Source organism: Drosophila santomea, chromosome 3R (assembly GCF_016746245.2).
Source record: "Drosophila santomea strain STO CAGO 1482 chromosome 3R, Prin_Dsan_1.1, whole genome shotgun sequence".
NCBI classification, from domain to species: Eukaryota; Metazoa; Arthropoda; class Insecta; order Diptera; family Drosophilidae; genus Drosophila; species Drosophila santomea.
Genome location: NC_053019.2, coordinates 26,324,499 through 26,348,793, shown reverse-complemented (window position 1 = coordinate 26,348,793; position 24,295 = coordinate 26,324,499). Strand labels below are relative to the sequence as shown.

At 42.2% G+C, this 24,295-nt stretch overlaps 5 protein-coding genes across 7 annotated transcripts in view; 2 read left to right on the top strand and 3 right to left on the bottom strand.

Moving 5' to 3' along the window:
* Positions 1-499: 499 nt before the first annotated feature.
* On the bottom strand, positions 500-2,107 carry LOC120453342. The gene is given in 6 exon segments (XM_039638010.1): positions 500-620; positions 689-983; positions 1,044-1,105; positions 1,355-1,471; positions 1,531-1,706; positions 1,780-2,107. Coding segments are annotated over 6 exon segments (1,050 nt in total). The 5' UTR covers positions 2,059-2,107.
* A 1,156-nt stretch (positions 2,108-3,263) lies between these two features.
* On the bottom strand, positions 3,264-7,504 carry LOC120453186. Of its 3 annotated transcripts, XM_039637750.1 has the most exons (6): positions 7,223-7,504; positions 6,800-7,011; positions 4,020-4,194; positions 3,742-3,953; positions 3,506-3,616; positions 3,264-3,441 (listed from the first exon to the last, which is right to left on the bottom strand). In XM_039637750.1, the coding sequence occupies exons 1-6, from the start codon at positions 7,502-7,504 to the stop codon at positions 3,264-3,266; spliced, it is 1,170 nt and encodes a 389-aa protein (XP_039493684.1). The 3 variants fall into 3 exon arrangements, with proteins under 3 accessions (XP_039493684.1, XP_039493686.1, XP_039493685.1); XM_039637752.1 differs by lacking the exons at positions 3,742-3,953; positions 4,020-4,194; XM_039637751.1 differs by lacking the exons at positions 4,020-4,194; positions 6,800-7,011.
* Positions 7,505-7,759: 255 nt separating this feature from the next.
* On the top strand, positions 7,760-8,887 carry LOC120454317 (F-box only protein 11). Its single transcript, XM_039639520.1, has 3 exons — positions 7,760-7,954; positions 8,015-8,559; positions 8,620-8,887. Exons 1-3 carry the CDS (start codon positions 7,760-7,762, stop codon positions 8,885-8,887), a joined length of 1,008 nt encoding a protein of 335 aa, XP_039495454.1.
* A 1,091-nt stretch (positions 8,888-9,978) lies between these two features.
* On the top strand, positions 9,979-10,904 carry LOC120452504. Its single transcript, XM_039636754.2, has 3 exons — positions 9,979-10,176; positions 10,264-10,472; positions 10,545-10,904. The coding sequence occupies exons 1-3, from the start codon at positions 9,994-9,996 to the stop codon at positions 10,855-10,857; spliced, it is 705 nt and encodes a 234-aa protein (XP_039492688.1). The 5' UTR covers positions 9,979-9,993; the 3' UTR covers positions 10,858-10,904.
* A 6,871-nt stretch (positions 10,905-17,775) lies between these two features.
* LOC120451264 (acetylcholine receptor subunit alpha-like 1) overlaps positions 17,776-24,295 on the bottom strand; it is a 52,398-nt gene continuing 45,878 nt past the window's right edge. Inside the window, exons 6-9 of the mRNA XM_039634793.1 lie at positions 22,321-22,781; positions 22,041-22,252; positions 20,530-20,831; positions 17,776-19,178 (exon numbers count right to left, since the gene is read on the bottom strand). Coding sequence (XP_039490727.1) covers positions 18,972-19,178; positions 20,530-20,831; positions 22,041-22,252; positions 22,321-22,781 — 1,182 coding nt within the window. The 3' untranslated portion in view covers positions 17,776-18,971. The remainder of the gene's footprint in view (positions 19,179-20,529; positions 20,832-22,040; positions 22,253-22,320; positions 22,782-24,295) is intronic.

Sequence of the window (24,295 nt, the reverse complement as noted above, 5' to 3'; positions counted from 1 at the left end):
ATATTTAGTTTACCCTATCAAAGGGTATTAAACATAACTCAAATGAAGATGAACACGCTTGTGCTGAAATAAAGTTTTTAATTTGTATTAAAAACATGCTGAATTAACAATTGTATAAAGGTTTATTGTGCCACGGCACGAACTTTAATGTTTAATCACTCGAGGCTTCAATCACTTTGAAGTGCTTTTATTACATTCAGTATTATTATTTTAGGCAATCAGTCCGTCAGTTTTGTGTGTGTATATTTGTTTATTTGAATGTGCAATTCAATCTGCGTCTTGTTTGTTTTATGTAGCTCTAAAAAAACAAACCCGTTCACTACACTGCTGTTATTTGCCAGAAGTTCAGTGGTGGTTTCCTCTTTAGAAAACTTATCATATAGAAGTGTCCTTGAAATATCCCATTTAACATTAATTGAAACATGTTTTTTGTACATTATCTAAAGATACTTATTCACATTTATTTGGTCAATCTGTTCGCTTATCCAGGTGCTTAGTGTTACACATCATCCGTGTATGGGGATATGCTGTCGAAACTCAAAGGACAATGGCTGTGCATGATTTGCTCGCAGTTCTCCTCCCGCAGATGCGGCATGTGCCGCTTGTCGTGCTCATCCAACCTGCAATTAAGTAAAGTGTGTGGTTGGGCGCATTAATGTACTATAATGTACAACTGGCAGGGACTTACGTAAATACGTATTTCAAGAGCTTAAACAAAAATCCCTGACCATGATCCCCGGCGAGGGCGGTGCAGTAGGCCTTCAGGACACAGGCTCGTCCATCCAGGCCACTGCGATCGATCAGCTCGTGGAGCAACTCGTAGGTGTCCCTGCGAAAGGGTCGGTTCTCCCTTTTGACCAACACCGGCGTATTGGCCCGAAAGCCATAGCCATGGGCCCACACAATCGGCGATTGGATCACATTGTTTTTGGCATTGACGCGAAACTTTAAGGGGTATTTAATATTAAATATAATCTATGCAACTCTTGTAAAGGAGCTCTAACTGGAAAAATCTCAACTCAAAATCCTTTTTCAGTTAGGACTCCTTGTTCTACCCACAAATATTCGAGTGGTCTCTATAATATCCAAATATCTCTTCGCTCGACTGTGAATGGCTGTGGAGTTCTGATCTTGGCCTGCAACCAGCGCCAGAAAAGTGAGAACTAGACCCAACCGAACCGTGACCATTGTAACCAATGTAAGAACTCAACTAACAGCAAAGTAGGGAATGAACAGCCTATGATAGTTATTAACTCAAATTAAAACTGGTTTCTTTGTGCTCATGGACTTATGAGCATAATGCTAATTAACTGCGTTCAACTTAACTGAAAAATGGAGCATATGATCGACTTACCGGAATATCAATTTGAGCATTTTGAAGAGCATTCCGCTCTTTTGCTTGGGATTATCCACATCGTTGATGGCGGTGCAGAATGACTTCAGCATGCAAGCTCGACCATCGAAGCCATGGCTATAAGAAAAATTGTAGAAATAGATAGATATGGTATATCTTAAGAATAGAAAACGCACCCATCCAGAGCGGTCTCCAGTTTGGAGAAGAGGTCCCTCTTGAACAGGCGGAAGAAGACGGCATTATCCTTTTTCTGCTCCTCGATGGAGGGAAAGGGATAATTGGTACGGAAGCCATAGCCGTAGGCCCACAGAGTGTTGATTGTCCACAGATTGTTCTTGCCATTGGTGCGCCACTGCAGGACATCGGAGGAGCCAATTAAAACTGAAAACCATACCATACCCACCATATATGCAACCTATACGCACCGACATACGTGATCCCTTGCTGAATTGTAGATAACGCTTGCCACGACGCAGTATCCTTGTGGTATTGCCGGATGCGGAATCGTCGAAGTCGGAGCTGGGAATATTGCTGGTCGATGATAGACTGGCCATGGGGCTCTCGAAATGTTTGGACAGTGTGCTGAGCCCCTCGGAATTGTCAACGGATTGGGGTTGAGTGAGGAGAGGTGGATTGGATGCCGGGATGGGCACCACCAGGAGCAAGTGCAGCATCAGCAATGCCAGCGCTGACAGGTGAGTCATGTTGCTGAATTTCCCAAATGTTCACTAATTAATACTTTCAACTGCTATGGGTTTTCGGCCCCTGGAACTACTTCAATTCTTGACGTTTTTCCGACTTAATTGCCACGCTCGCATTGTTCGTCGTGGACGACGGGTCTTGTGTCCAGTTCCAGTTCCCCTGGGCTACTGATATAAGCTTGGATATATATTTAATCTGGCTGACATAAATACGAGAGCCAAAAAGAGAAGCAAACAAACCAACAAACAAACAAAGAATTTCTTCTTGCTGGCGTTGCTTATTTATTTATTGCTCTGTGTGGTGCGGTGACATCTCGTGTCTTGGTCATTCTATCCATTCTAACCATTCAACCCATTCTGTTCATTCTGTCCATGCCATCCTGCTCCGGAATTCTAGTTTCTAGTTCTGGACATGACGTTTACTTGTTAACACTTTTCGCTCCATCTTTCAGCTTGAGCTGCCTCTTGTTGACGTCCCCAATTTCCCCGTTCACCATTATAAATGGGGCCAGCGAAGCATGTGGATGAGGTGTGAACACCTGGAAGTGGTTCTATACGCGGTGGATGAGCTCCACATTAGCAGGAATTAGTGATAGTAAAAGAATTTAAATAGGTAAATACTTTTTCAGGTTATCGCAGTCGTTATGGTTTAATAAAAAGTTAAAATTGGATTTAAATTGTCAATTTACTTGTCTGTCAGATTTTATTGCGCTCTAAATTACAGCCCATATTTCTCGATGCCCAAATCATGGCTGTTTATGGCCCATAGTCGTAAATATGTCAGCCGGTCACCTAATTTTCACTCATTGTCCAAGACAATGCCAACTTTCCTTTTGATTGATTTCGCTTTTTGAAAAGAGCAGCAAAGAAACTTGGCCCAATGTATTTTTATTTGGCTTCAATTTAGGCTTGTGTTTCCCACTGGCAGGATGATAATGATGGGCCAGAAGGTGTCGGGAGACCGACTACCACATCAGTCAGCCGGAGTCTGCCCACAGACACCATCAATTCCATTTGGTTGTGGAGGAGTGGAGGAGGGATGGCGCTTGCCAACTTGCAGCTGGCCAGAAGAAGATACATGAAGTGTCATTTTTTAACCTGGCTCAACAAGTGCCCTTTTCAACTTTCCCTCGCACTTGCCCCTCTCGCAACGAAGTTGACACTTGAAAGGAATTTAATGCGAAACACTTTTAGGAATCGGAAATTTATTAGGCGTAATAATTTTTCGGCGGTGTGGTATATTTTCCAAATGCCAGTTCCAGCAGAGAGAAATGGCAGTTGTACTGCGTGCAGTCGTCGGTATGTGCATTCCGATATGCCTGATCGTAGTGCACTATATCAGCATTCTCGTGCAGTTCCCTGGTGAAAATCCTCTGCTTCGGCAAGCTGTGGATATAGTTGGATATATGAAGATTTTGGATATTTGATTACTTCTTCATTTGGAACTTACCTGAATATGGTGCGCAGCATCTCGCCCACCATGCTCATCTTGGTGCGCTGGAAGTACTGGCGACTCTCGCAGAGGGTTCTCAAGATGCAGTCACGTCCATTATAGCCCATGCTAAATGCATTTTAGGATAGTAAAATAACGAAAAATAGTTGCACTTTAGAATGTACTAGATAATTCTATAAACAAAGTTATAAGTATGGTAGCAGCTACACAAATAAATCGAAAAATCCCCATACTTATCCACAACCGACTCGATCTGCCGGTAGATGGCGCTCCTCGACCTTCTACGCAGGACTGCTGGAGCCACAGGATGCGTGGCAAAGCCGTGCAGATGCTGCAGCACCCACGTGGTATTCGGCAGGTCGTAAGCCACACCCCAATTCAGGCCGAAACTGTTGTAGCCATAGTACGGATTACCAATGATGCCCACGGTGAAGCAGACGGCCACCTGATCAAGGAGATGGTGACACAAATGGACTCACAGCAGGAGGGGATTGGTCGGGATGGCACATACGGAAAACGAGGAGCCCTCGGGAAAGCTGAGATAGCGCTTCGGGCGACTGAGCACTCGCTGCCATCGGCGATGCAACAGATGCGAGGATGTAACCAGAGACTCTGGCGTGGATGTGGTGGAGTCATCCGCACGTTCCATCATAGTCATCAATGTTGGCGGTGACCATAAATCACGGCTGACATTACCGGCGAAAAACGAGGGCGTTGCATTTGTCGTTGCAATTAAATCGTAAATCAAAAACTTTGCAACAATTAAACGATAATTAAACAATGCGAAGTGCGCGTAAATCATGGCAGCAAAGAGGAGCAACGTGGCACGTGCCACTTCAGCAGGCGACTGAAAACTGTAAGCTGCAAACTGCCAACTGCAAACTGCAAACTGCAGTGGAAACTTCACTTCGGGCCCCCAAGACAATGCATTGGATGGGCCAAAGGAAACTGGCCCAAGTGCAAATGTGTCAATTGTCCGTTAACGTTTAGAATGCTCTTCAGACACTTGCAGCAGTCACGTTTACAATAAACATGGCACCGGCCCAAAAGGTCGATGAGCAAACGAAGGCAAAGGAGGAGGCGAAGGAGGAGGAGGGCGGCAAGCATTCAACTTAATTGAATTGCCTGTGCCGACACTTGCAACTGCACCACCTGTACCTGCATACCCATCCACCACCCTGCATACCCATCCACCACCCTGCATACCCAGCACCTGTCGATGCCAGGCGAAAGGTCGGACCGCCTCGGTGGGCAAAGTCAAAGATGCGATGACAGAGATCGATGGGCTGGACGGCAATGGTGTCCATATTGGCCAACTCTGCTGCACGGCGAAAGTGCAGTGCAATATTAGTTCACACCTACAGTGATTGGGTGACTGGAAAGGCCTTGCTCTGGAGAGAGAGTTCCACTCATCGAGTCTGGCTAATAGCTAAATTATGCTTGGAATAAATTATAAACAGATTTAGATCTGGTTTAGATATACATTTGCTTTGATTAAATAATAGCCACCAATGAACCGCTTAAAGCAGTTTGCCTCGAAATAGTATAATTTCAAGCCTGGGAGTGGGTATAACTTTTTAGCCCCACCATTCAGGGCTAATCCCCGCCCGAAACAGTGGCGGCTGTCAACTTGAATGCTGCGGCCTGGGCGGCAGGCGAGCAAACAAACAAACAACTTCATTAACCCCATAGGGCATACATCGCATACACAAGGACTCCCACTTCCACTTCCACTTCCACTGTCACTGTGTGAGTGCCACATGTGAATGTAGTTGTAGTTGCTATATGTGGGGATATATACATACATATATCGGATAGAGGCAATTGAGGCCGGGGAAGGCGCTTAGCTGACCCATTAGAGGGAGAGGCGGTCGTAAACCAGAGGAGCCAATGCCAAAAGTCAGGGGCGAAATTGCCGGGCATCAATTGTGGGACGCTAAGCAAAACAGACAATCGAAAAGCGAAACCAATCGAGGGAAAACAATCATGAAACACAAGACGAGCTAACACCCAACACACAACACACAACACCCAACACACACACACACATTCAAGATACAAGTCACCGAATTCCCGACACGTGAAGCTAAGGTCAAAGCCAGGGGAAAATCCTGCGAAGGATGTCAAAAGGAAGAAGCCAGCCGGTCGAAGGACAAATATGGTAACTTTTTGACTACCACTTGAAGCTTAGTCGCTCCCAGGAATTGAGGCAGAAACTCAAGTCGTATCGAAAAGGGGATCAAGTCCTTTGATTACCATGACAACGCCCATCACCGAATGTATCTTAATGTGCACATGTGTGTGTGTGTGTGTGGGTGTGTTGGTGTGGGTGTGCGGATCGTTGATAAGACATTTTACAGATTGCAGATAGTTTAACGGCCACCCGGCACATAACTCTGCCCCAATTACGGCCTAATTTGCTATGCATTTTTCGCATTTGCTCCAAGTTAAAGCTGCCGGAACCGCAGACCTCGACTTCGACTTCGACTCACGGTCCTCTACGGATATTAAACTATTTCCGAAGCATACAAAAAGCCAATTTAAATGCTAATATAAAATACCAACATTTTATTATTATGCCATGAGCACGCATCGCAGAGTAGGGCGGTTATGTGGGCGTTATGGGATGGTGGGAGCGGTGGGCGTGGTCTGGTAGGGACAACGACCACTTTGGGTGCGAAGTTTCCTTGGTCGCACTGTGCGTGATAAGCCAAGTGGCTTGACTTGGCTGATTTTGGCAGCGAAGGCAGGACGAAGAGCAGGGGGGTGTCCTGCCACTTGAGCCATGCAAAGTATCTACATATGAGTGGGTGGTTACAGTGCGTTTCGCAAATAAAAAGCCCTACAAGTCATTAATCAGCGCGAATTTATGCGAGTAATTCAAGACTGCTGCTGAGATGATTTACGTTTCTTAATTGTGCTAATAAATCATTTGTATTGATAGGATACATTTGAATTATAGTTATACAGTTCTTTATATACTCTAAACTACTTTTATTAACTGAAAGTAGGCTGTAAACCTAGTAATTTAAATATATGTATTATTTGCTCAAGTGAAGTGAACTTTAATGTTTTGTTTGATAAACTTTATGATGAGTTCATACACTTTGGTAAGGCCAATTCAGGGAATACAATACGTTTTAAATATGCTTTGTCTGCATGGGAGCCTTTCAAATAGTTTGAGCCCTTGGAATCTCAGCTTTGCCTCTATTTTCACACCCAAATGGACCTGAGTTGGTCAAGTGCCTTTGACCCATGAATCCCTATCTATGAATCCCTATGCCCACTCACCTGTCTATCATTGTCTCCAGGCGGCCATAGAGCTCACGTCGATGTCTGCGCTTGATTTGCGCCTTGGCCGACTTCTTTGTGGTCCACCCGTGGGCATTCTGCAGCACCCAGGTGACATTGGGCAAGTCGTAGGCGACGCCCCAATTGATGCCCAAACTGAGGTACAGCAGGTTGGGGTTGCCAATGACACCGGTGGTCAGGCAGACAGCGCCCTGGAACACGGTCACAAAAATGTTTTATTCAAATAGGTTGAAGTATCATTTAAGTAGATTTCAGCTTCTTTGCTTGCTTCCAGCTTTCATTCATTTACTTTTGCTCTTGTTTCAAGCTTCCATTCATTTACTTTTGCTTTTATATTTTCTATTATTATTTTTTTCTGTGCATGTGGTTTGTGGCCCATTGTTCGAGGGTTCGTTGACTCACCGATGCTGATGAACCCTGGGGAAAGGCCACAAAGCGCTTGCCTCTCGAGAGTTTCCGCTGCGACGATGGGGCCGCATGTGGTGTCAGTGGGTCCTGGTCCAAATCGAAGTCCTGTTTCCCCTGTTGAGCGACGATGCCGAGTCCTGGCGGAGTCAGCGTGACATTGTTGACTTTGCCGGCTTCGTGACTTGTCGCCGGCGAAGCAAATTCATCCGGCAAACTGCTCTGGCATTCGCCCAAAAGCCATGACGCGAACACGAGTGTCAGCCAAGTCGCAGACATAATTCCAACTGAATCAATAATTTGGGCTTTTGATTTCCAGCTCTTTGTCTCAGCGTTCTATCAAAATGGCAACTTGTTAATTGAATTAGAGCTCGGCCAAGTGACCCCTTTCCACACCATAATGCCTTGACCAAATAGCGGCTCCGGACCAAATTGGATAGCCACGCGAACGAAATGGGAACATTACTTATTCAATCTGCAGTTAAGTGTCGCTCCGGCAGCAGGCTGGTTTCTCAGTTCTTGGCCAGCTTCGCCATGGCAAGCTTAATATGGTTACGCGTGGCGGTTTTGGCCATTTTACTGGCCTTAGTTGCGGCAGGAAATGATACTACATCCCTAATGCTGAAGTCCAACTCCGGGAACAGAGGCGTGACCTACATGCACGAGAAGATCCATCTGCTCCATCGCCAGAAGCGCTGGCTCACCTTTGAACTGGGATCCGCTATCACGGTGAGTTAATAGTCATATACTGCTTAACTAATGACGCATACTTATTTTTTCTGATCACAGTTCACTGCCAATAGCGCAAAGGCGGTTCTGGACACGATTCCTAGGGGACTGCTGTGGCTGGCAGAGATTACGAGTCTTTACGAACTTCCCGCTGCCATTGAAGATTGGATACCCAGGCGTGTGGGCAAACCGAAGGTGATACCACCACCTCCACCTCCACCACCGCCACCGCCTCCTCCTCCGCCACCTCCGCCGCCACCACCAGCACCACCGGCGCCACCTGGTGCTCCTGTTTATCCCAATTCCCTTCCAGCGCAACCCGTGATTGTGCCGCTGAATCCCGCTGATCCCATACAGTCCTTCTACTTCGCCTACCCGCAAGGCATACCCACCCTGAGTCGCCGCAAATCCTATTCGCAGCAGATGCAGCTGGGATGTCCAGCCTCGCATCTGGTCAAGGATATGTACGGCACCTACTACTGCCGACCATCGGCGATGTCGCGCCGGTTGAGAAGGGAACTGGAGAGCCAGGGAAGACGGGTGATCAATGAGGCACAGAATCCGAACGGCATGCTCTTCGATCTGGTATCCATGATGGCCACCATGTAAGCACTGATCCTTTTCCTCAGTATGCTTGATAATATAGTTAATTTCTCTGCCTGCAGGTTTAATTACCAACCCAACTACTGTGTGATGCGAACCCTGTGCGAGGCACGTCATCTGCTGGCTCCGCCGGGCTTGACGCTCTTCCACGACATCTTCCGCATCATGCTGCGCTACGTGCATCCGGAGATTGCCCACAAGCCCAAGTACCGGGAGGCCTTCACCGCCGGCCACTCGCTCCACAAATGCGCCAGTTTGTATGGCCCACATTGCCGGCAGAGTTTTTTGCTGCTCATCAGCGAGCGATTCCAGGAGAAATACGCACGTTGATTGTGTGAAGGGGAAAATATGGAAAACACACCAATGAATTTATCGAACTGGACGTGGACACAGCTAACTGCTATGATACCCTGTATAGAGTTAATGCACCGCGTTGCATGTTCACTTCGATTGCAATAAACGGAATTGTAAATAAGCGAGGTATTTCTGCATGCAGATTAGGGGTATTGGTATGCATATACAATTTTTGATTACAATTTGCATTATTAATTAATTTATAGAAGAGATGTACGGAAAGTACTTAGTAGTATTTAGAATCCACATTTACTTTGCCCCTTAATTTCTGGCGCTTACTGAAGCTCGTAACGATGTTAAAAAATCAATACTTTCGTGCAGTAAGCTTGTATTTACAATTTGTGTAATATTTCCACAGTTCAAACAATAAATACAAATGAAAAACGAGTGCATAAATTGATGAGCAAATGAAAAAAATGAATTTTATTGTGCGCCGCAGCAGAAAGTTGAATGGAAATTAAGTAAATACTCGTACATCGACATTTTTATTGACCATTTTTTTGGCCACTTTGTGGTGCGCTTCAACGAAAAATGCCGCGCATGTGAGTTCTACCATTCTACCGTTTATATGTGTCGATAGTTAAAATTATTAATGCTTTTAACATGATCGCTCTACTTTAAGTATACAAACTGTGGTGACATAAATGTGTCTGATGTTGAAGTAGGGTATGGAAACATTGATGGATTCCCAAGTGCATGGAACTCACTCTCCGGGGATCCGAACTGGCAATTCCATAATTTGTGCTGTTTGTTTTTCGCTTCACAATGCTGACAATTGGAGTGGAAGTGGAAACAAAACAAGTGTATTTCCCACTGTTGACAGAAATTTACATGCTACGGCAATCAGTGTTGGCCCTGTTGACGCACGATGGGAGTTTGGGGTGGGGAAACCAAAACCCAAACCCAATCCCGGGGAGGAGGAGCACCTCACAATGGGCACTTGTTAAAAGCAGACTTTGCAGGCAACCGCTAATCAGGGCAATCAACACGGCACTCGAACTAATAAGCCGCTAAAGCGACTGGTTGGTTGCCTTTTCAGTTTTGCTGGCTTTCAGTTAGCAACGGAACGTTGTACCGACAGTATGAGACTCTCCCCAACTGGCCACTTCAGTTTGCTGGCACTTTGCCTCCTGCTGCACGAGGTGCAATCCCAGGTGATGACCATGTCACCAGCAGCGAATGGCACACGGAGCACAGAGGAGGAGACCAAAGTTCTGCGCCGGCACAAGCGTTATCTGGCATTTCCGGAGGGCTCTTCGGTTTCGGTGTGAGTGTGTTGATGGTCAGTTGGCCAGTTGGCCAGTTGGCCAGTTGGCATGGAAAACGGCTCTAATGGTGGACATATCCTGCAGGGTGCCATTTGCATGACGATCGGCATGATTGGCAACCCAGATGTCGACTATCTCAGCTGGGCGGTCAACTGGGGCGTGGCCTACGATCTGCCCAACCATCAGTGGGTCATCCAGCATGCTCATGGACTGAATGCCACCCTGGCCAAGGACACCATCAAGCGGCGATCCCGACGAGCTTTCTACGATGAGGTGCAGTCCATATTTGACAAGTGAGTGCAACTTTTTATCTTTGTGTCCCATATGAATCATCTATGAATGCCACTTTCTTGATGTTCTGTTAGCATGGGATTCAATGGTCGTGCGTGTGTGGCTCGAGCTCTGTGCGAAAGTGCGCGGTTCATGCTGCCGGCCGAGGAACGTGGCAACATGTTGCAGGAGTTGGTCAGGACTGTCTTCAGCCTGCCCCCCTCCCCTGTGGCTGCCCACGAGCCGCAGGCGCATCATCAGTACGATCGCATCTACCGGCGCTCCAAGCGGAACTCACGGGAGTGCCATGAAATCTATCCGGGATGCCAGTTTTCACTGCTGGCTTTGGCTTTGGGCAAATACATGGCAGCCACCACCACGAAGTTCAGTTCATTCAACTACATGTGAATGCAAAAACGATTTAAAATGATAAAAAATAAATACCAGGAACAGTTGTTAATTTGTTTTACTTTTCTAAAACGGGTTTGTGAAAAAAATATTGTTCATTCCCATGTTCATTATTTTAAAGTAAAAGACGGGCTGGTTTTTTTTTAAAACAAATTATTTTCATTCTTCTTTATTTAATAACGCGTAACATTTATTTATATAGTAATTGTTTTCTTTTAATGTGTTGTCGTTTTTTAATTGTTTTCAATTTTAGTGTTCTTTTTTCGCAATGGTTGCTATTATTTCAATTTGTTTTTGCGTTAGCTTAAGTTCGTTAATTAGTGTCTTACATTTAGGTTGTTAATGCATTTCTTTTTATACTGTTGTGTTAGTCAACATATTTATTCTTCTATCGATTTCGTTTATTCTGTTTAATATCTTCAATTTATTTCAATTTATTTGTGTATGATCTGGTAATTTTTGATCAATTTTCAATTTGCAATTTTCAATGTTCAATTGTTTGCTTGCTGGCTGCGCGTGAGTGTAATTAATTTAGTTTCGGTTTGTTATGTAATATGTTTGCTGTTTTGTTGTTCAAGAGAGTTTCGAATATATATTCAATATATATATATATATATATATATATAGTTATCATATATATATTTACGCACGTATTTGTTATGTGAAATGTAAATGCAACGCTTTTCCGTTTAAGTTTAAGTATTGTGTCACATTTATCTGAATTATACTGATGCACAAATGTCCATTTTACCACCACTTTCTCATTAGGTTCGCATTTTGCTGATCTTGCTTTGATTTGCAGTTTCAAAATTTAGCTTAGTCTATACTTAGTCGCAAGTATTTTACATAAATCGGATTATCGTTACTTAGCTTACTTACGTTATGCGATTCCATTTAACTAAATTTTCAATTTAGTCAAAATTGATTCTCGTGTAGAATTTTTAGCGAGCGCTTGGGACGCCTAACTAAATGTTTACTCCATACTTGTATTTATATCTGGCTTTATTTTACTGCGTATATGTATGTATATTTATCGTTAATTATTCGGTTTTAGGTTTTATCTTTTTTTGTTTTTTTTTTTTTGTTGAGCACTTTGCCGTTAGTTTGGCCCGTGGGCGTTTTACCTTTAACTTTAATATTCGTGGTGTTGTTTTCCCCAGTGAGTTGCAAGACTTTGAGATTTGCCATTTGCTTTGATTTGTTTTTGAGTTAAAAATCTTGACGCTAAAATTGATTTTGGTTTTCATATCTCGATCGAACGAATTGAAAGAAAATTTACACAAAACTTGCAACGGAAGCACTTAAATCTAACGGCACCTAATTGTTAATACAAAAAATATACATACAAGTGTATATGCATAGTGTATACCTCCTATATGCCATATATCTTCAAATATATAGTTAGTACACTATAGTTAAACACTCGAGCGACTTCTTGTTTATGAATTTACACATTTGATTTTGGCTTTATCTCGCACACACACACATGCAATGCCATTCACCCAATTACATACGAAACACATACGTACACAAGCATAAAATATTTGAGTTTATTCGTGAATGTGTGTGTTTAGCTTAGGGTTGTGTGTGTGTATTGTGCTGCTTGCAAATCTGCTTCTTTTTTTTTATGTTAACTATTAAAAACCTCTTTAAAAATGTATGATCTTTTGAATTTATGGAGGTGCTTCACAAATTGATAGATTTAAAATCCGCTAAAATTTCCATTGCATGCTTTTAGGCGCTTCAAGGGGTTAATAACCGGAAATTAGCATTGCATACACCTTTAAATGTAAATTCTATGCTCTAGCAATTTCTGAAGCACCTTTAGTAGTTTGAATCGGATTGAAAAAGCCAGTTTCTAACTAAATCATTTGTGTTGGCTTTGCTCTCGGAAATATTTTACAAAAGTCGTCTGGTTTTCCATGCGGCTAGTTGCGTGTCTGCTATAAATAATGGGGAAATTTCTAATTGCTCTGAAATATGTACTCTTGTGTCGGTGTCTAAATTTTCTAGCTGTCTTTGAAACCGTTTTTAATGAATTAATTTATGTTGTTTTTGATTTGCCTCGCTACTGGACAACTGGGTGAGAGTTTATTAGTCAAATAATACTAATCATTCGGCCACTGTATGTACAAGACGAGCTTTAATGGAATGGATCGATGTGCAGTGCTTAGAAATTGTGGAAAAGTGTAGTTCATCTATTGTCAGGTACTTGATTAGTTGCTGGTAACCGAATGGGGTCAGAGTTCAAGTGAGAGTGTGAGAGCGAGGAATGCTGCTGAATTGCCTATTAACCTGTTAACTCTTCAAGAATGCCATGATTATTCGCTAATCGAGCTTGCTGAGTGCACTTTCAGTGTGTGTGTGTGTGTGTGAGTTTGATGGTGTGTGTTTTAACTTGTGTGTGTGTGGGTTTGCGCTTCAGATATTTATCATTTCTGCATTAATCAGCGCCGCAGTTTCTTCCAATTCGATTTGTTTACTTGTTTAGCAATACGCAGACTTTGATTCTTGTTGTGTTTGCTACAAAAGACGACCTTTGATTGGAAGACATACGATTTTATGTTTTTTGAATCTCAGGGTCAAGCCGCATATTTATCAAATACCTCAATTTCCTGTTTTACATCGTAATTATTTTGCTTCAGTTAGTCCGATTTGCTCGATTTTATATATTTTGTTTAATAACTATTTCGCGTTTAACTAATTATGATAATTGTTAGTGCTAAGTGTGATTGGCCTTAAAATGCTTTTCCTTTTGCTAAAATGAAACACATTATTGCCTGGTGTAAATGCCCCTCTTAAAATGGAATGTAACGCGAATTATATCGAATTTCTTTGGAAATATCTAGTTATTTCGAATATATTCTTCAAGGGCATCATACTCGGCAACTGTTGAGTAGCTTTCGTCACTAATCTCCTCAAGTATTTTCCTGTGCTTTATCTAAGATTTGTGTGTGTGTTCACAAGTTCGTTGTCCTTTGTAACTGTAATCGGGAAATGAATTGTACTGGAATTAAATTCTTTTCGCTTGCTGAATGATCGATCGTTGATGGATCGGCGGTTGCCTCACAATCTATATCTATATATACAGGTATGAACTGCTTCAACTGCGTGCTTCTTGTGTATGCATTGCTGTGTGTGTGTGTATGTCCTGTGGTGGTTACTTTAACTATATACAGAGTTATTGGTGTGAGTTGCCTATATAGTTAGTACTTAGCTTCAATGTTAACTTCGAGCCCCGATCTGCATGATCTACCCTTACGTGACTATAGCTCCTTCGCAAAGGATCTGTTTTTCCGTTTCCGTGGACACACTGCGAAAATTGTTTGCTCTTAACTAGTTTTTCGTATATCATAATACTCGTACTCATATCATATATATAGATGATACATATATGTGTATATTTTCTATATGTTCTATTTGCATTTCATTTCGTCTTATTTGTGGCAGTATTTAAATTACACGGTTTCTTCTTCTGGATTACCTAAATTAACTGCTTAACTCTCTGTATCAAGCACACTAAACATTTAGCTAGGAAACCTAGGGAAAACTTGAACAGAATCGTTACGAAAAGGCAAATTCAAAATGTTTGACATTACTAGCATAATATACAGATAGTCGCTAAATACCATTTAATTTACTCGTTAATACATATTTATGAATCAATGCTGAAATGAACTGTACAATTATAGGTCCGACCGATCGTGATTGGGATCGATAGACCGACAGACCCCGACTGATTGAGTGATTGAATGAACGATTGTTTGTCTGTTTGCTTGCTTGTGCGTGTGGGCGGTGCGTGTGTTTGTGTGTGTGCAGGACGAAGGACCGGCACACCCACACGCCCACACACCCACACAGAGCCAAACCTATTTGTTTATAACCTAAAAACACAACCAATGAGAGCATATACACTTCTATGTATTTGACGTTAATTCGATTTTGTTTTTTACTCGAGTGTCTTCACTTTTCCTCCTCGTGTTTTTTTTTTGCATTATTTGGTAAAACAAGTTTTCATTTATGTCTCTATTTATTTAGTTTTTTTGTTTTTATTTTTGGCTTTAGCGTGTCGATTTCCCAAGTGAAACAATTTACAAAAATGGTTTTTGTTGAAATGAATTTCATCTAATTGTTCTTCCACGCTTCTCGCATTTTTTGTATGTCTGCTTTTTTTTCGCTCTTTTTGCATTTTTATATTTGCATAGTGACATTAGGTTTAAATATGCATAAATGTTTTATACGGGTTTTACTCATTTAGTTGATTTTATTCACAGAAAAGTTACGCCATTTACTTGTCATTAGTTCTTTGTTTTTATTTCGCTTTGCTGCGTTTAAATATATTTTAATAGTTGATTGTCTAAAACTATAACAAAAGACTTGTTAAGCTGGAAATCTGTACAAAATAGTTCGAAATTAAGAAGCTTACAGTAAATAGTCGATTCAACAATTTTTATGCATTCAAACAAAACTTATATCAGCACACTTAAATTGATTGAATAATTCCTATGAAACAAACATATTTAAAGCTTAAGCAAATGTTGATTTAAATGTATATAATATTTACAAGTCACACCAAAATTGGCTGATATTTTTTGCCTACGATTCTGAAGTTTAAGTTTAACAAAACCAATAACTAAGAGCCGAATTTATTATTATTGTACAAAATATATATTATTTTTCCATTTGGCAATACCGGTTTGTCCTTTCGCATTAAACTATATCTTGTGTCCTTTTTGTGTAATTCAATTTTGTCCTCTATGAATAATATTTTGCAATCAGTTTTTTGAGTATTTGCCTTGTGTCAGTATTTATTCGGTTTTGCATTTTAAAAGGTGTCATGTGTTGTGTTCCATATTCTATGTATTTATGTGTGTGTTTTTTTTCTATATATACTTGATTTTTTTCAGACTTTTTTATTTTATGCTTTTCGATACGGAAGTCGAGAATGTTGTCAAATTGTTTATGCCCTTTTTTTTCATTTTAGTTAGCAACTTTGTGTGTGTCAATTTTTTTTGTATTATTTTATATATTATAAGCTCAGTTTAATAATTTTAATATATGTTGCACAATTGTATTTCCTGTTTGTGAAATAAATGAACGGGTATTTTTGTGGATTTTATTGCTGCTTTTTGCATTGTTCATTTAACCGATTTAATTTGAATGTGACATCATTGGTTTCATTCTAAGTTTAGTCCTCGCATTTCTATTTAATTACTTTATTTATGATATTCCGACGTTTATTTCATAGGCTTTATAATACGTTTAGTTTTAATAGCTAGATATTTAAAAAATGTTAACTGTTGATTTTTATGCACTTTACATTTTAATACACCCAAAACGGCATCCGCTATTTAGATTTTCCTGTTTAGTTTTCCTCTTTTTTTTTTTTTTCGCTATCGTGTGATGGTGTATGTGTGTCTTCTTTGGCTGTGTGCATTGGCATAAAATATTTTATTATAAAAACATGAAAATTTAAAATTTCCCACCCAGTTCTCTCGAGCATTTCACCCACAACAAGTACGAAATTTATATCATTTTCTAGCCCAGCTCGGTGTGCCACTTTTTCTGTATGTTTAAACAGTGCCACATTCGTTGGCTTGGAAAACTATTTTAATTAATTCACACTCACAAATGTTGAATATTTTCGATTAGGAATTTTAATTAAACTTTTGCCGCCTCGCACGCACAACTCGGCTGACGACGCAGCAGCAGAAGCTGCAACAATGAGCAACACCCAGGCCGCTCGGCAACCCTGGCAGCGAGCTCAGGGTTGTCGCTGTCGCTTGTCGCGACATTCTTTGCTAATAGTTTCCACAGATTTCACTTATGCTTGGCAAGTTATTGTTGCTGGAATGTGATTACACTGAGAGCAATTCTTGGATAGGCATCTAACACACTTTAGGAATTTAATTTTATTTGAAGTGTTTTACAAAAGTAGAAACAAATCCGTTAGAATCGTATATTTCTGAAATTATTTTGAGCTTAAAAACCCTTTAAAAATACTTTAGTTTTCAGTGCATTTTCAGCAGAGTGTAAGTATTTGTTTACTTTTGGCTTTTTATTAACTCGCACACAGCCTCTTATGCACACAGCATGGCAAATTGCATTCCGCACTTAATTTGTTGCATGCCTTGCGGCGCCGCCACGCCCCCTTTCGCCCCAAGCCCCGCCCCCTTTGGGCAACGCCTCTGGCGAAAAAGCAACGGTGGCTCTTGCATTTGCTTAATGTTTACTGTTCTTGTTGCTTCGGCGGCAAAAAGTTTTGCAAAATCAATTAAAAATGCAAAGGCATAAACGAGGGGCGAATGGGCGTGTGGGCGTGGCAGTCAACCTTGTGGCAAGTTTCGTTTGCTTTGGCATTTAAATTGAAGGTGTTTTCTGTGTGCCGCTCACTGGAACCGGGGCCATTCGAATGGCTAGAAACGAGAACTCCAGACCTCAGAAGGCGGAACTTGGAGCTCAGGACGGCACTCGCGTGGCCCGTTGAAAGTAATTAAAAACTTTTATTTTAAATTGAAGCTGCCAAAGGTTTCTGAACACTCCGTATGCTCCAATGAATGCATAATGAGTGCCGAGAACTACAAAGGAGCTGCTTATATAAACGGCAAGGGTGAAGTGGTTGGTTGGGGGAAAACAATCAAAATCTAAATCGAAACCTAAATCGAAATCGAAATCAAGTGGAAATGGAATTCGTATTAAACGCAATAATTTAATTGATTAAAATGGCTTCAAACTAAACAAATAGCCATTCGCTTTAGTTATTGTTACTTGTTTTGCACCGTGTCTGTCTGTTTGTGTGCGTGTTTTTAATTGAAATTGTTTTGTGTTTCGACTAGCTGCAATCCTATAAATACGTATACGTACTCTATATATATTTATATGTATGCTTGCTCGATATTATATATATATATATATGTGTATATATATATTTATGTTTGTGTGTGTTGGTTGCTCGTGTGGTTAGTAAAAATGTGTGACTTTAAAAATGTGACGACGACTCGCTTGTATCGACATTCAATTAAATTTATTTCAGAATTTCGCGCTTCATACGAGCCGATGTGTCGGATCTCGTGTTGTTTTTTAATATTAAATTTAATTCAATACTAGATTTGCTTAGCTACCACTAGTTACGACTTATTGGCTAATTAAATGTAGTTTATCGTATTTACTTCACTTATTTATGCTAAAAATAGATTGGAATTTTATGAGACTTAATTTTTACCCATTCTGCGTGGGGCGCAATTCTTCTGTGTTTGTTTTTGCTTTGCTAAAAATAATGCGAAAAATATGCACAAATAAATAAACCATTAAAATTGATTTTCTTCTTCATATGTATGTATATTGTGGCACGCACACACTCACACAGTCTCCTGCAGAAGCACCCACACTCACGCACTGAACACATGCAGTCAGATTTAAATTTAAAATGCAATTTTAAAACATTTTCATTTGCTTTTTCATCATTTTTGTTTGCTTTCTTGTTTGTTGTTGTGTGTTGTGTGGAACTTTAAAACTAAAAGATGTAACAAGGAACTTTTTGGCGCTCAAAAATACAATATAACTTACAAAACTCCATACGCTTTTTACAACACTGGTTCGGAAACCACCGAAACCACCTAAACTTCTTCGACCACACAATCATACATCAAGTACATCAAAAAACTTACAAACTACGCTTCGCTTCGCAGCGATCTTGTGGCTTGCTTCGCTGTCCAGCACTGCCGCGGTTAGTCAACACTACAACTCCATCAAATTACATTACATACATATTTTGATCAACTGCTCCAAAAACTTGCCTCCATTCGATTGTATCTGAATTCATTTCGCAATGTTCACTTCACTCGCCTCGCGCACATTTACGATGGGCTCCACGAGTCATCCGTTTCGTTGGTGCTGCCAACACTACTCACAATAGCCTTTACAACACTGCCAATGGCACTGCCACTGTTGTTGCTGATGCTGCTGTTGCTACTGTTTGTGTTGTACAACGCCGAGGAAATACTCATGGTGTGGCTCATCGTATATTATCCACGATCATCGTCGCGAGCGGCGAACAGGGTCCGCAGCGAGCTGATGATTAGATTCCACCAGCCGGCCGCGAACCCAAGTGGTCGCTATAAGGTGTTCTCGCTGCCCATCTTGAGCAGCTCGAACTTCTTCTTGGCAATCTTCGAGTAGAGTATATCGATCGGCTGCGATTGGTCGTACAAGCTGGGCGCCTGCAGGATAATCAGCGCTGTTCCAACCACGCAAGCGATCGCGAAGATCCACAGAAACATACGATCCAATACCATGGCAACGTACTTCCAGTCCTCTTCCACCTGAAAAGTGAGCGAACAAAGTCAGGATGAGTTTAGATTTCAATGTATTACCTAAAAAAATAAATAAAGTGCATACTAGTGAAAAGCTTAATTTAAAGTAATTCTTTATATAGAAATAAACAAGCGCTGGGAGTAAAACTAATAAGAGTTTCACTGCTTCTAACCATCTCCATTAATCATTTTGCCATTCGAATAAAATGGTTTTGGCACATCCAAATCAGATTTGCGGTTCGGGCGTTGCGAGTTAAATTGAAATGTTCCAGAGCAAACATCGATTGCAACTCGTAGCCCACACTCACCGCACACTCCATACTGCACATACGGACACACAGCACACACGCACACACAGACGATGTACACACACCACCATAGCAAGCAATTCGCCGACAAATGGCAAACTGCAGTGCAGGAACCGCATGTTGCAAACTCTTCGTATTTGCGCACAAACAACTCAATCACTCAACTCCAAACGGTGGCGACAGACCGATTGCCCTTCACTCGGCACCACCAGCACCTCTAGCACCTCTAGCCCCACCAGCACCACCACCAGTTTCGCTAACGTGATCCGAAAAAGGATCCACCAGTGCTCCCCCACTCGTGCGCGATTCCTGATTAGAAAGGACGCAAGCAACGGGATTTAACCGGCTTTGGTTCGTTTTGGCCGGGCAGAAATGTGGCGGGTTTTACGGTCCTAATGCGGGTTATCAAGAGCAGACATAAACACTGCACCAGACATGCTGGCCAGGTCGTTTCGGGTTTCTGGCCAACAACGGATCCAGTCCGCCTGCTCCAGCTGCGAGTTTGCCAACAATGATTGCGGCTGATTGGCCAGCGACGGCGGGAGATTCGTCCGTTTTGCAATGCTGCGTGTTGCGGAGGTGTGGCACGGGTTATTACATTCGTTTCGCAACATGGAAAATTAATAACATTGCGGTCTTGCCATTGCGAATTGTGAATCAGGATTGCGAGTAGAAATGGAAATGCAAGCTTTTGCTATGCAATAGGGAATTAATATAGGAGATAGTCACTGGAAAAGTACAAGCTGTACGTAAAATGACCATGCAGTTAAAACCTTGATAAATGGCTTCAAATTGCTCTTAACTTTTCTGGAACTGTTAACTTTATGCGCACTTTATTAGCACTACTCTGTCTACTGTGAGTATAATCCTCCTAAACAAGGGTTTTTATATTATTTATGAAAATGAACTGAAAAGCTCGCTTAGACTTTCAGTAGTTGTTAACTGCGTGTGCATTTTGCTAGCAAACATAATTTATGATGTAATTTTATGATGTAGTTTTTAATGTAATTGAAGTTTAATGATGGTTTAGAATACAAATAGTTGGTACTTACACTCTCAAACTTATCCTTGTTCTTCACGTGCTGCGCGATGAAGCGGGATCCCTCGATGGTCTTCTCCATTTCGCGGGCGTAGGGCTTCTCGAACGTGGGACTGAGATCGGCGGCGGCGGCAGCGGCGGCTGCAGCGGCAGGACAGCAGCCGGGACTGATGTCTCCGTTGAGGCCCGAGGGGCTGAAGAGATCGTCGTCGGCGCCGGGGAGTGGCAGTGAGGAGGGCAGCGGCGGTTCCGCGAAACAGTGGGCGCTAATCCCGCCCGCGGCGGCCAAGTCAAAGCGATGCGAAGCGGGTAGTGCTGGGAAAAATATAAAAATATACTTATAAGTGCACTGCAAGTACATTTCATTAAACAATAATAGCACTCGCTGCTTTCTCCCTGCTTTCAGATTTAAAATAACTGCTGTGTCATAGAAAGCAAAGCCTCTTTTAAACTACACTTTCCATCTCCAACAGACGCTGCTTTTTGCGTAACTTTCCGCAGATTCAAAAGCCCAATTTGGGGTGGGCACTTTTTTTGCGAGTGTTTGCCAGCATAAACAGCATTAGGCAAATAAAGTTGTAAATGCAATTTGCAACTTTGCTGCATTGTCTTCGCCGTCGCAATGCTCCTTGGCACAATGTCCCCAAAGGAAGTGAGTGGACAAAGGACCCTCGACCTCGAGGATGGCCCAACAGAAGCAGCAGCAGAGAGGCAGGACTTCAGGTCCGGGGATACAATAAGGAAACTCAATAAATAGTTTTCTGCATTCTGTTTTCCATTTATTTCGCTGGGCCATTTGAAAGTTTCAGGTCCTTTCTTTTAGGATTTCCCTTTCTCTTTTCGCGCGCCTTGAATGCCACTTGAAGAAGTAGGAAATATTTAATTCTTTGACCGTAAGCTGAAAATTATTGCTCCACGCGGCGTATACGCAATATTACGTATACGCCAAGTGTGCGCTTGATTAAAAAACTGCTTCGTTACTGCTGACTCCATTTTAATAAGCCATCTAAATGCCGTCAGTTTGGGGGCGACAAAATAGCATAAAAGGCATTTCCGAGAACTTATAATGCCCGAACGAAACTTTCCCTTTTGGTCGGCGTCCTTGCAGATGCACTTGTTAATTGTCATAAATTATTTCGCCCCGCCCCCTCGAACACGGCATCATTATAAAGCGGTGTGTCTGAATGCATATAATTTCCATGTTGTTGTGCATATTTAAAATGGAATATAAACTGGCAAGTTGCAAGTTGCAAGTTTCCCGTCGCTCGCTGCATGCACCGTTGGTAATGTGCCCACTAAAGCCAGTTGAAAACATTCATAAATTTCCCAGCTGCAGCATGGCGAACTACAAGAAGCCCACGAATCCCAGGACGCCAAGTTCTACACAGAAAGTTTGCGTCAAGCGGAGCGGGAAAATGGGTGGAAAACTTTTGCTCCTTTTGAATGCGAAGCCTGCACCCAACCAGCAGTAGGAATACCATTGTTATACGGAATTGGGTTTATGGATGAGATTGTGGTTCGTACCTGGAATGCCGTAGTCGCCGCTGAAACGCTTCGAATCGTAGTTGACAAACTTGTCCACATCCGGCGGCAGGTGATAGACATCGGTGAGCACCTCGGGCGGCTGATCCTCCTCGGGCTCCTCCTTCTTGGGCCGCTCGATGCAGAGCAGCTTGGGCAGGATCTGGATGAAGAGGCGCTGCACCCACGGCGCCATGCGATGCGTGACAGGGGATCTAAACAGACAGATAACCAAGGATTGAAATAGGAATCATTTAAGCAAGAGATTTTAGAGTTGCCTTACCTAAAATTCACATTGAGCACGGCGATGGTGACCACGACGGAGAGCGTGACCAGCATCATGGTGAAGAGCAGATACTTTCCCAGCAGCGGCACCGTCAGCGAGGTGGGCGGAATGATCTCGGCCAGCAGGAGGAAGAACACGGTGAGCGAGAGCAGGATGCTGATGCAGAGCGAGATCTTCTCGCCGGAGTCGCTGGGCAGATAGAAGACCAGAACGGACAGGAACGAGATGCCCACGCAGGGGATGATCAGGTTGACCGTGTAGAAGAGCGTCTTCCGGCGGAGCGTCAGATTGAACACAATGTCCAGATACGGCTCCTCGCAGCAGCTGTAGAACTTCTCGTTGCGCACCGCCGGCACCCGCATGATGTCCCATTCCACGGAGATGTAGTAGTCCTGCAGGTCGATGCCCACCTCGATGTTGTCCGAGTCGGCGGTCTGCTTCAAGTGCCTTAAGTCGACCTGGAAAGGATTCGATAAATAACTTTGTATTTTTGTGTACTTAAAACATTAATTTTTGTGTACTTAAAACAGTTTTATATTTCGTTTACAAATTGCGTTTTAATTCAATAACTTTGAGCTGATTACATTGATTTGAGGGTGAGATAATCAATATGCAGGACCAGCTGCTCTTTCTTTAAACTTGCTGATTTATGGCCGGCAACTTTGGCAACTGCTGCACCTGTTCACCAGTTTACCAGTTTACCTCGATCCAACACCAAGCCAGGCCAATCATACATCTATTTATGTTGATTTGTTGGCCCATTTCCCCAGACGCAGCTTCCTCGGAAACATTTGGCCCAAGTGCCGCACAGCGTCACAGCATCACAGAATCAGAAAATCAGAGGTGATGGAAAAACGTACTCTCTGACAAATTTTTGACAATCGCCAATTGCACGGAGAATCGTTTGCTGGGAATGGAAATGGAGATGGAGATTGGCATGCCGGTAGGTGAATGGTTCCAATTCCTGTTCCGGATCCTAACTCAGCGACAGATGGCAGGAATCGCGATAAGTTCGACTCACGTGCGAACCGAAACCGAAACACAAATGACATTTACGCTTGTAACCTTTATTTCATTTCCATTTGGCTGGATTTGTCATTTGTTGTCTGTTGCTCATTTATCAGTGAATGTGTACTTGTAGTGAAGTGTATTGTGTATAACAACAATTTATTTTCTTCCTCTAATATAACATGACCCCGGCTTGCGATTTCTTTGTTCTACTTTCTTGGAAGTTCTAAATATAACATACATCTGATCTACATCTACATCTATAATAAAATTCTTTGTGTCGAACTGGTCAAATAAAAGGACCTTAAGGACATCTAGTCCTGTGAGACAGTCGTCATTAATAGCTCGTCCTGCACTTGTGCTGACACTAAAAAAAGGCCCAAAAACCGATCCACAAATTTCACATCCCATACGAGGAGTTGTAGAAAAGTCGAAAGTCAATGAAGCGTGCTCGAAATTTGTGATGCGTAAAGGGGAGGAAAACGAAAATTTATATGTAGAATAATGTGCTGTCATTTTTCGATTTTTCGCCCCCCAGCTTCCGATTTTCCTACGCTTTTGTTGCTGCCCATAATGAACACAATAACAACAGGAAAGAGGCGCCATATAGCAATATAGCAGCGCAACAGTTGTTTTTCTCGAATCAATTTAGCCATACACTCGAAAAAAGCGGGGCTTGAAAAGTAGAGAATATACCTTTTTAATTATTAGTTATTGTGGGAAGGATTTTATGGTTGTTTGTTTAATTTAAGGTAGTAAAGTAAAGGTATAAAGTTTGTTTAATATTTTTTTACATTGAAACTTGGCGCTTTTTCTTTTTATACATTATTGCCGACGCAAAAAGTTTTTGAAAAAGGCGTGGGCGTGGGCGTGGCTGGTTCATTAAACGCAGCTGCCAGCTGTTATCTCACAAACACAAGAGCACACACACATGTGCATGGAAAATGGAAAATGCGAGATGGGG